Source organism: Elephas maximus, chromosome 22 (genome assembly GCF_024166365.1).
Source record: "Elephas maximus indicus isolate mEleMax1 chromosome 22, mEleMax1 primary haplotype, whole genome shotgun sequence".
Classification (NCBI taxonomy): domain Eukaryota; kingdom Metazoa; phylum Chordata; class Mammalia; order Proboscidea; family Elephantidae; genus Elephas; species Elephas maximus.
The window spans coordinates 2752979-2764985 of record NC_064840.1 but is presented as its reverse complement, the minus strand read 5'-3'; the positions used below and the strand labels follow the sequence as shown (position 1 = coordinate 2764985).

General features: G+C 46.7%; 1 protein-coding gene across 1 annotated transcript in view; it reads right to left on the bottom strand.

The window, feature by feature from the left end:
- TMEM132D (transmembrane protein 132D) overlaps positions 1-12007 on the bottom strand; it is a 725131-nt gene that overhangs the window by 217664 nt on the left and 495460 nt on the right. Inside the window, exon 4 of the mRNA XM_049866226.1 lies at positions 11373-11556. Within this exon, the coding sequence (XP_049722183.1) occupies positions 11373-11556 (184 nt within the window). The remainder of the gene's footprint in view (positions 1-11372; positions 11557-12007) is intronic.

The window sequence follows — 12007 nt, the reverse complement described above, 5'->3', positions numbered from 1 at the left end:
GTTTACCAACCATCAGCTAAATATTAACAGAGTAAAGGAACTGTGGAATCGTTACCTACAAGGGACTTTTCTTTAACAAAATACCAACTCGTACCTGAGCATTCGCTGAATTTTCCAGTTTTCTTAACGTCTGTCAGGAAAAGGGAAACCCTGGTGGCGTAGTAGTTAAGTGCTACGGCTGCTAACCAAGAGGTTGGTAGTTCGAATCTACCAGGCGCTCCTTGGAAACTCTATGGGGCAGTTCCACTCTGTCCTATAGGGTCGCTGTGAGTTGGAATCAACTCGACGGCCGTGGGTTTGGTTTTGGTTTTGGTCAGGAAAGGAAGGGTACTGGTTGATCCCGCCTGCTTTAAGAACACTGGGACATGGGGTAGTCTCAAATGAGAAAACCACTACTTTGTGAATACACACATATGTATATGTGTGTGTGTGAACATATATATATATTTAATTATTTTGGTGAAAGTATACACTGCCAAAGATACACCATTTCAACAATTTATACACGTGCAATTCAGTGACATTACATTCTTCAAGTTGTATGTCCATTCTCACCATCCTTTTCCAAGTTATTCCACCACCATTATCTCAAGCTTACCACCCCCGAAGCTTCCCGTCTAACCTTTTGAGTTGCCGTTGTCAGTTGGACCTCACACAGATAATTCTTTAAAAGAGTACAATGCTCAAGGCAGATGAACTTTACTAATTAAAATAAGATTTTTTTTTTTTGGTTTAGTGAAGACTTCAGGGGCTGGTTTTTAGTGTAAAAGTTTAAAAACTATCTCACAGCAACAGCTTCAGGGCCTCCTCTGCCTCAATGGCTCCAGAAAGTATAAATTAATGTGCTAGTTTCATAAACATTTTGAGATCGATTATTTCTCTTCAGGTAACAATTTTTGCTTTTGGAGCGACACCTAATTGTTGTTCCCAGCTGCTGTTGAGTCAGTCCCTGACTCATGGCGACCCCAGGCACAACAGAATCAGACCACCGTGACCCAGAGGATTTTCCGTGGCTGATTTTCAGGAGCAGAACCCTCTCTGCTGTATCTGTGACACAGAGAACAGTGCCAGACACACAGCGGGAGCTCAGTAAGCTTTTGCGGAGCGGACAGCGTTTCTATAGGGCCCATAACAGGAGTTACAGTGGGATCATTTGTTCACTGGCAGCGACTGGTTGTACAACAGTTGGGACTGCAATTATCACATGACAAACAAGGAGAGGTAGCTCTCCTGTATCTGCTTCCTGCAATGTTTCTTTCAAAGCTCTGAGGCTCAGCTGCCAAAGCCTCATTGTAAATCACCTCTGGAAAGGATGGCTCCTTAGGAGCAACAAAGGCAGCTCAGTGGGCTGAAAAGAAAAGGCAGTGGCTCTGTGCATAAGAAAGAACGCATTTCCGGATGACTTCTCCTATTTCAATCAGAGCTCTCAGTTCCGTGTTTTTGTGGCTTAACTCGCCCGTGCTAGCACTTCCCAAAGATCTTTTTGGATATGGCGCAGATCAGCAGCCTACACGCTCTGTGTTCCCTGGTGAGGGTGGTCAGTGGACAGGTGACGGACGAGCTGTCTGGAACCTAACTCCAGCTCTGCTTCTTAGCCGGTCAGCTTGGGACGATGGGACGATTCTTTAAGCCCTGTGTGAGCCTGTGCCTCATCCACTGTAGGGCGGGGGTTCACTGGGTCACAGTGGGAATATGTGAGTTAATATATATAAACACAGCCCTGGTAGCACAATTTCTATTCAGAAAACATTGAACACTTCAGCTCTTGGCCACTAACAGAAAGGCTGTAGCCATTCTGCAGGAGAAAGACCGGTGGATCTGCGTCGGTAGAGATTGTAACCTAGGAAACCCTACGGGGCAGTTCTACTCTGTCCTATAGGGTTGCCATGAGTTGGAATCAACTTGAGGGCACCTAACAACAACAGTATACATATAGAGGTATACAGACGCACACAGATCAACTTGAGGGCACTAACAACAACGGTATACATACAGAGGTATACAGACGCACACAGATCAACTTGAGGGCACCTAACAACAACGGCATACATACAGAGGTATACAGACGCACACAGATCAACTTGAGGGCACCTAACAACAACAATATACATACAGAGGTATACAGACTCACACAGATCAACTTGAGGGCACTAACAACAACGGTATACATACAGAGGTATACAGACGCACACAGATCAACTTGAGGGCACTTAACAACAACAGTATACATACAGAGGTATACAGACGCACACAGATCAACTTGAGGGCACTAACAACAACGGTATACATACAGAGGTATACAGATACACACAGATCAACTTGAGGGCACTTAACAACAACAGTATACATACAGAGGTATACAGACGCACACAGATCAACTTGAGGGCACTTAACAACAACAGTATACATACAGAGGTATACAGACGCACACAGATCAACTTGAGGGCACTAACAACAACGGTATACATACAGAGGTATACAGACGCACACAGAACTCCGCTTGGCACCTAATAAACACTAAGTATTTGGTGCTACCATTTTGAACAGTGTTTAGGCAGCAGCGGCTCAACAAGCAAGAATGCGCCTTGGAGAAGAGATTTTCTCAAGGGCTCTTGTGGCGTCTTAATTTGCACTTGGCTGAGGAAGTATAAAAATGAAAGCCGTGGTGCGCTACGCGGTGTGATTGAATTTTCAGAAAGTCTCAGTAAGACGACAGAGGGTATCTGGCATATTAATTAACAGGCTGACACAGGAAAGGAGTATTATGAAAAGTCAAATAAAAAGAACCAAGAATCTGCTTTTATGCCAAACATTAAAGGACACTGCACTACCAGTGTCAGGAAAGACAGTCCCCTGCCATAACCTGGGGGCTTTTTCCTCAAGTCCTGATCTCTGTGGTGACTGTCATGGCACTTTGTCTGTGATGGCAGAGAAAGGACCCCATGCCCCCTATCACCAAAACAGTTTCTATCGAGTTGACTCTGACTCATGGCGCCCCCATGTGTGTCAGAGTAGAACTGGGCTCTGCAGGGTTTCCAATGGCTGGGTTTCAGAATTAAAGCATCAAGAGCTGAGGCTGCTAACCAAAAGGCTAGCAGTTAGAACCCACCAGCCACTCCTTGGATACGCCATGGGGCTCTTCTACTCTGTCCTACAGGGTCGCTATGAGTCAGAATCTGCTCCATGCAGTGGGTGTCTGGTACTGAGCCTGAGTCTGCCCAAGCCTCCTGGTTTGACTTCTACCTATTCTTGCTCTTACTGGTGAGATTTCAACCAGCAAGCAGAACCCCGGAGCTTCTGGCCCGTCTGCTGTTGCTCTCTGCATGCGAGGAAATCATGGGTGGACACAGCAGAGGAGTAAACAGGATCTTATCTGGGGGCGAGGATCGAACGCACATTCAGTCTTATTGTCTCTGAACCCTGGTATCAGTTCAGAAATACTTGTTTTCGCCAAGATTAAGGAAGCAACAGAGTGCCTGGGTGGTGCAAATGGCTAACACGCTTGGCTATTAACTGACAGGTTGGGGGTATGAGTCTACCGCGAGGTGCCTCAGAAGAAAGGTCTGGTGATTTACTTCCAAAAAACCAGTCATTGAAACCCCTGTGGAACCTACACCAATTGGGAAAACATTGTCTTAAAGTCAATGTTCTACACCCGACTCTGGCCAGTAGCTTCTGGGGTCTTCAAAGCTTGTGTGCAGCCATCTAAGATACAACTACCAGTCTCTTCTACTCCAGAGCAAAGGAGAGGGAAAAATACTAAAGGCTCGAGGAAGCAATTAGTCCGAAGTGCTAACGGACCACATGAACCACAGCCTTCACGACCCCGAGACCGGAAGAACTAGGTGGAGCCTGGTTATCGCTACTGACCACTCTGGCTGGGGTTACAACAGGGGGTCCCAGACAAAGTGGGAGAAAAATGCACAACAAATGACCAAATCCACAAAAAACACCAAACTCACTGGTCTGACAGAGACTGGAGGAACCCCCGGGACTATGGCCCCTGGACACCCTCCTAACTCAGACCTGAAGCCATTCCCACAGTTCACCTTCCAGCCAAAGATCAGGCAGGCCTACGAGACAAACAACAGCACACGTGAGGAACGTGCTTCTCAGTTCAGTCAAGTATATGAGACCAAATGGGCAACACCTGCCCAGGAACAAAGACAAGCAGGTGAGAGGGGACAGGAAAACTGGATAAATGGACACGGTGAACCTGGAGTGGAAAGGGAAAGGGGGAGAGTGCTGACACAATGCAGGATTGCAGCCATGCCATGAAACAATTCGTGTGTAAATTTTTGAATGAGAAGCTAATTTGCTCTGTAAACTTTCACCTATACCACAATAACTAAAAACCAAAAACCCAAATCCAGCACCGTCAAGTTGATTCCGACTCATAGCGACCCTGTTGGAAACCCTGGTGGCGTAGTGACTAAGTGCTACGGCTGCTAACCAAAGGGTCGGCAGTTCAAATCCGCCAGGCGCTCCTTGGAAACTCTATGGGGCAGTTCTACTCTGTCCTATACGGTCGCTATGAGTATAAACACCAAAACCAAACCCAGTACCATCGAGTCGATTCCGACTCATAGTGACCCTATAGGACAGAGCAGAACTGCCCCATAGAGTTTCCAAGGAGCGCCTGGTGGATTTGAACTGCCGTCCCTTTGGTTAGCAGCCATAGCACTTAACCACTATGCCACCAGGGTTTCCAACCACAACTGAAAAAAAAATAACCCTACAGAGTACTGTTCTACCCTGACACACATGGTGTCGCCCATGAGTTGGAGCCGACTTGACAGTAGCTGGCTAGGGTGGTGGTTCACGAAGCCACAAGAAGAATGTTCAAGCCTGAGGAACTGAGGCCCCCCTAGAAAAACGTGTCATCCCAAAGATGATTTCAACTCTTCTAGGAAAAGCTAAAACTGCTTCCCGTATTCAGACACTGACATGAAGTGACAGGTGTGTACTTACTACATTCATGCTGACTCACATTTAATGACCTTTTCTGGGGTTTTCTTCTCTAAGGACAATAACACGTTTATCTATAAGATAGTAAGGCATGATTTCCCACACGAACACATACAAATAATGTAATAAAATTCATAGAAATAAATGATTCAAAATAAAGAAAATTAGAAAAAAGCTTTCAAGGCTAGCAATTGGCCATCTAAGATGCATCAATAGGTCTCAACCCATCTGGAGTAAAGGAGAATGAAGAACACCAACAACACAAGGAAAACAAGAGCCCAAGAGACAGAAACGGCCACATAAACCAAAGACTCCCATCGGCCTGAGACTGGAAGAACAAAAGGGTGCCCAGCTACCACCAATGACTGCCCTGACAGGGAACACAACAGAGAATCTCTGATGGAGCAGGAGAAAAGTGGGATGCAGAAGTCAAATTCTCGTAAAAAGACCAGATTTAATGGTCTGACTGAGACTGGAGTGACCCCAGAGGTCATGGCCCCCAGACTCTCTGTTACCCCAAAACTAAAACCATTCTGGAAGCCAACTCTTCAGACAAAGATTAGACTGGACTATAAGACACAAAATAATACTGGTGAGGAGTAAGCTCCTTGGCTCAAATAGGCACATGAGACTACGTGGGCAGCTCATGTCTGGAGGTGAGCTGCGAAGGCAGAGGGGGGCAGGACCTGGTTGAATGGACACGGGAAATACAGGGTAGAGAGAAGGAGTGTGGTGTCACATTGTAGGGAGAGCAACTAGGGTCACATAACAATGTGTGCATAAGTTTTTGTATAGGAAACTGACTTGAATTTTAAACTTAACTTAAAGCACAATAACAACAACAACAAAAAAGCTTTCAAGGCCATAGACTTCAGAGAAAAAATGAAAAATATTGAAGGCAAAGCATCTTCTGGAAAATTAGCTTTGAATGCAAATGATAACTGCATCTCATTTCAGAGCTTCCCAGGAGATGCAATCATGGGCACCACAAAGAACGGAGGGGCCACAGGCTCTGCCTTAAACTGATCTCCAACGCTGAAGAATGCCATAAAGCTGTCACAACTCATTTTACTTTCAACATTATTGTTTTGAAGACTATAGTTCTACCTAAGAAGCCCTGGTGGTGCAATGGTTAAGTGCTTGGCTACTAACTAAAATGTTGGTGGTTTCAACCCACCCAGTGGCTCTGTGGGAGAAAAGACCCGGCGATCTGCTCCCGTAAAGGTTGTAGCCTAGGAAACCCTATGGGGCGGTTCTACTCTGTCGTGTAGGGTTGCTATGAGCCAGAATAGACTAGATGGCAAACAACAACGTACTTCTACCATTTAGGGACGCGTGCTCTGTGTGGGTATTTTAATATTTGGGGATTTTACAAGGACGAAAAAACAGACATATTTCTTTCCCTGTGGTCGTAATTAGAGTTAGTGGAGGAATTCCCATTGTGGAAAAGATCAATGTATTTGACAACATAAAACTTAAACAAAGAAGCAAACACTCGTGCTTGCCAAAGCATACCACCTACAAAACTTGGAGGCAAGTGGGAAATTGGGAAGATTACTTGCATTATGCCAATCAAATGACTAGTATCACAAATATCTAAAGATTTACAACAAATTAGCAAGAAAACGTTAATTCCCCATGGGGGAAAAATGGGCAAAGTACAAATATTTAATAAGGAAATAAAAATGTAGCCAAAGAAAGGCAAATTAAGAACCCTGAGATATCACTTCTATTTAATAAATTGCCCGTTTGAAATAATTCCAGTGCCCGGTGCCGGTGAAGTCGCACAGAAATGCGTATCATTACGTACAGCAGGTGGAACCGTAAATCGGCTAAACTCTCCGGGGCGCAATTTGGCAACCAGTGTCAAAAATATTACAATATATTGAATACTCTTTGATTCGGAAAATTTATTTCTGGAAGTTTATCTTAAGGAATTAGTTACAGATGCGGGCACACTTCTGTATGAGAAGGTTAATCCCAGGATGCCTGGGAACGAAACCTCTTCCGTGTCTTAAGTCTGTGCAGTGGTATCACAAGGACATAAGCAGAGTTTTGGGGGGTCTAAAGCTGGGAGTCATGTGTTGTTCCCTTTATACTCATGTCCAGCTGAGCGCAAGCGCCCTACCGTTTCGCCGCTGAGACGTGCCCTACAGCCAGCTGCGTCACGTTGATTGCAGCTAACGGGAACCCTGCGCGTGTCAGAGTGGAACTGCGCTCCGTGTGGCTGTCGGCGGCTGATTTTTCAGAAGTGGATCACCAGGCTTTTCTTCTGAGGCACCTCTGGGTGGACTCGAACTGTCAACCTGTCATTTAACAGCTGAATGGGTTAACCGTTTGCACCACGTATAAATCAGATACATGCTAAGGCTGCCTTTCTCCCCACTGCTACCTTAGCTGACGGGGACAGTCTGGGATGCGGTCAGCATTTTCCCCGTACAGCCTTCTCCCTTCTTCCACTGTAGAATGGTGACCAGAATACAGCTCACTCTCTCAGCCTCTCTTACAGCGAGCTGTGGCCACTGGGCTGAGTTCATGGCTGGCAGGATGGATGGACGGACTCGGCCAAGGGCCATGTCCTGGGTGGGGAGGGGTACACCTTTCCTTGCCCCCTTTCCCTGTCTCTTGAAGGACGCAATGTAGACACCAGATGCGGTCAAGTCGACTTCAACTCATGGCCACCCCACTGTCACCAAAATGGCAAAATCTCTTTACCTAGCAATCCAGAGTGAAAGGAAGTAGTTTTCTCTGGGCACCACTGCAGACACTGCTGCGAGAGGGCCAGATACTCCCAGTGTAAAAGACGGGGAGTCAGGCCTCTGGGGATTTCACTGATAGTGCCAGGGGAAGCCGTTCACAGAGTGTTGTAACAACTCATTGGACCAGAAATACCAAAAAACAAAAACAAAAGACAAATCCGTTGCTGCCAAGTCAATTCTGACTCATAGCGGCTCTAGAGGACAGAGTAGAACTGCCCCATAGGGTTTCCAAGGAGCGGCTGGTGGATTCCAACTGCTCACCTTTTGGTTAGCAGCTGAGCTCTTAACCAGCGCACCACCAGGGCTCCAGGGTGGACCAGAAATACTTGAATCCAATTCATTTAACTCAGCTCCGGAAGCATGCAGAGCGTCTAGACAGTCTGGCACTGGCGTACCTCTGTGAAATACTGGGCTGCAGCTAAGGCCCTTTCTGGAAAGAACTGAAAACATTACTGCCGAGGTACTGCTTATACAGCAAAACCTGCGAAAGCCAGAACCTGTGTAAGGTGGGCACCTCTCAGAGAAGGAAAATGCAGGTATTTTCCACTAATACACAGTGCTAGAACAGTGGGAAGACTGCACACTATCAAAGCAGGAAAACTTGGGACACCCAGAAAAACAAGGCAGCCCTGGCCCTCACAGGCTTCACTGTACTTTGAATTCAGTAATTTAAGTACTCCAAGGGAAAAAAAAAAAAAAAAAATTTTTTTTTTTAAGTGGCACAGTGGTTAAGCACTCGGCTGCTAAGTGAACGGTCAGTGGTTGGAACCCACCAGCTGCTCTGCAGAAGAAAGATGTGGCTGTCTGTTTCTACAAAGATTTACAGCCCTGGAAACCCTATAGGGCAGATCTATTCTGTCCTATAGGGCTGTTATGAGCCAGAATTCACTCGATGACAACAGGTTAGTAATGGCTACCACCACCTGTCTGTCTACCAACACCTGCGTGTTGCCTTGATGCTGGAAGCTATGTCACTGGTACTTCAAATACCAGCAGGGTCATCCGTGGTGGACAAGTTTCAGCAGAGCTCTCAGACTTAGACAGACTAGGAAGAAAGGCCTGGCAGCGTACTTCTAAAAATCAGCCAATGAAAACCCCCTGGATCACAACAGAATACTGTCTGATACAGTGCCAGAAGATGAGCCCGTAGGTTGGAAGGCACCACATAACAGCCGCAACAGTGGACTCAAACTTGGCAATGACCACAAAGATGGCGCAAGGCTCGACAGTAACTAACAACGACAACAGCTAACGTTTATTGCGTGCTTGCTATGGTTTGCTGATGTCCTTGAGGTATTGTTTTAACCTTACAACAACCTTATGAGTGGGTATTATTTCTTCACCCCCTTTACAGATGAGGAAATGGAGCCACGGTGGAACTGAGCACGGCTGCATAGCCAGTGAGTGGAGACAGTGACTTAGTTGTGCTACTCTGCTTCTCAGAAGGCTTAAGGAGATCAATAGAGAGAGGAAAACATGCAGGCACCAAGAGGAGTAACCTCTTTGAACCTCAGTTTCCTCAAGTGGAAAAGGAGGACCCTTGAAGTACTGCTCAGTGCCTCCCAATACCTATTCTCTCCTTCTTTCCTAGTAACAGACTATGAGCAATGTGCCATGCTGAAAAATAGGTTTCACAGCCTTACTTGTACCTAGGTGTGCCCATATCGCTAAGTTCTTGCCGACTGGACATGACCAGAAGTACTATGTTGGATTTTTATCTCCCCTTCTTGAATGGGAAGAGGGACTTGCTCTATCTGATCTTCTGCAATTCTTCCCTTATCAGGTGTGCAGGATGCGGGTACGATGGTGCCACTCCAGCAGCCATCTTGGACTATGAGGTAACCTTGAGGATGGTAGCCATGTACTCAACTTTTGAAGCAGAAACAAAGTTGTGACCTGGGTCTCTGATGACATGGGCACCATACCAGCCCTGGACTGCCAACATGTTTACATGAAAGATGAAACACTTTCATATTTAGCCCACCATTTGGGGATGGGGCCGGGGTGGGGGATATGTTGCTTTCAGCTAAATACAATTCCTAAGTGATACCAAGATCAACTAGGTCTTATCTGAGATGCTTTCTAGCTCTACCCTTCCACAGTCTTGCAGCCTTATAGGCTGCACAGCTAGAAAGCCTGATGTAGGATGAGAGAGCTGAAAGACCAGTGGACAAGTGAACTCTCGTGAGAGCAGGCCTTCTTGTGAGTTGTGAAGAGGGTTTGGAACAGGCTGAAGGAGCTTCAGGGGCACTCTAGGCATGAGCAATGCTGGGTGCAAGAAGCAAAGAAGACACCAGACAGGCTGAGCACAGCACAAGACGCCACTTGGAGAGCAGTGCAGGAAGCTTATCAGGTCAAATGTGCTGAAGAGGAGCGGCCTCAAACAACAACTTATTTAAGACAAACCACTACTAGTCCAAGAAAAGGAGCAGTATCATCTCGCTTGGAACAACATGCCGGGGAGGCTCCATGCCTCGAAACTAAAGAAGCAGTAAGACCCTGTATCAACTTAAGCACCCCCGACATCTTCATGTTTCTGAGTGAACAGCATGATAACCAACTTACTGTCACCAGGCAACTGTCTGTGTGACTTTTCATTGAAAGATTGATTCCTGGTGTTCTCACAGCACTACATAATAACCCTTGTCAACGTTCTCTAATAGATGGTCCAGGGGAGACACCAGGCATCAGCTGATAGGTCAACTCATATTTCACTTGTGACAGGAAAAGTAATTCTGTGGCAGGAGGAAGCTCAAATGACTGTCTGCAAACACATAAGATCACGCATTTGCATCGTGAAAAGTCGAATTTAAATAAGTGATTCTTCTGTAGGGGTCCAGAAGGTTCCTCAGGGAGGGCAGGGCTATAGGGGCGCCATGTGTCTGGTTTAGGGGGAAGAGTGGAGCTAGACCCTGGGTGGTGGGTCTTCCCAGGGACAATGTAGAGCGTCTCCACTAGAAACCAGGGCTGATCCTTTCAAGCATGAAAACCTGTCTCTGTTCCACGCACCTGAGGGAACACACAGGCAAACCCAGAGTTCCAGATCTTTTCCATCACAAGTTATAAACAGACGGCCTGTGCATGGAATAGGGTTCCCTCTTTGCTATCCAGTGCTTTTGTTTTTTTAAATGAGTTGCCAACATGTAAAAGTTGGCGTTTTGCATTAAAACAATATTCACGGCTCTCTTGAAAAGGCAGATCTTGAACCCAGCACATGCTTGGCTTTCCTGCTCGGCCAACATTGGTGGGGCTGCTGGATGGGGCAGGTGCTTGCCCACTCCCCTGCCACGTTTCGCTCACATGCTTCATCTATTTGGTGTCTGCATGTGCTTGTGTGTGAGACCCTTGACTCGAATAGTCTATACTGGATGACACAAACATGTTTACCCCAACCATCACACATTTGCCTGTAACGGCAGACCCAACTCTAACACCCAGAATTTGAGTCTTTTCTAAATAAGAGTCTAAGAATATTATTTAGGAACATCTTTTTCAGGATTGACTACTTGCAGTAAGCGTCTTGGTCCAGTCTGACACAGATCCTGGCTCTTGGGCTGACTGAGAGATTCTCACCAAGCTCTCGTCTGGGGGGCAGCACCTTCCTTCCCCGAGTTCTGGACCAGCCCGAGGCAGGGACCTGCTTACCATGGCCAGTGGAATCACTCCAATCACATCCTTGGAGCTCACGTAGATCTTGGACACTCCCAGGTCCGATGTGAGCTCTCCCGGGTACTCGACCTGCCACGTGACCAGCTGTGTGGCTGCAGGGTCACTGGGCTCTTCTACCTCTACGTCGATCTGCATGATTTCATAGGAGGCGCCGTCCGCACTGGGGAGGACAGAGGAGAACAGCTTTGAGGACTGGGCGTGCTCACCTCAGGCAGGCAGTGGGGCAGCGTTCACCCGCTTCTACGCGCATCTCTGTATACACACGTGTGTGTTAACATCGTCCCTGTGAAAAACAGTTCAGAGATGTGATTCCAAAATGAACAAGCCCTCTTTAACATGATTTTTGGCATTTTCTTGGCCTTATACATCATCAGTCAATTCCCAAGCCAAGGAAAACCAAACCCATTGCTGTGAAGTCAATTCCGAATCATGGTGGCCCCATGTATCACGGAGTAAACTGCTCCGTAGGGTTTTCTTGGCTGTAATCCTTATGGAAGCAGGTTGCCAGGCCTTTCTTCCGTAGTGCCACCAACACTTACGTTGGCCGTTGAGCACAAGCCACTTCCAACACCTATATTTTTGTAGTCTGCTCAGCTTCCCTTTTCACTCGT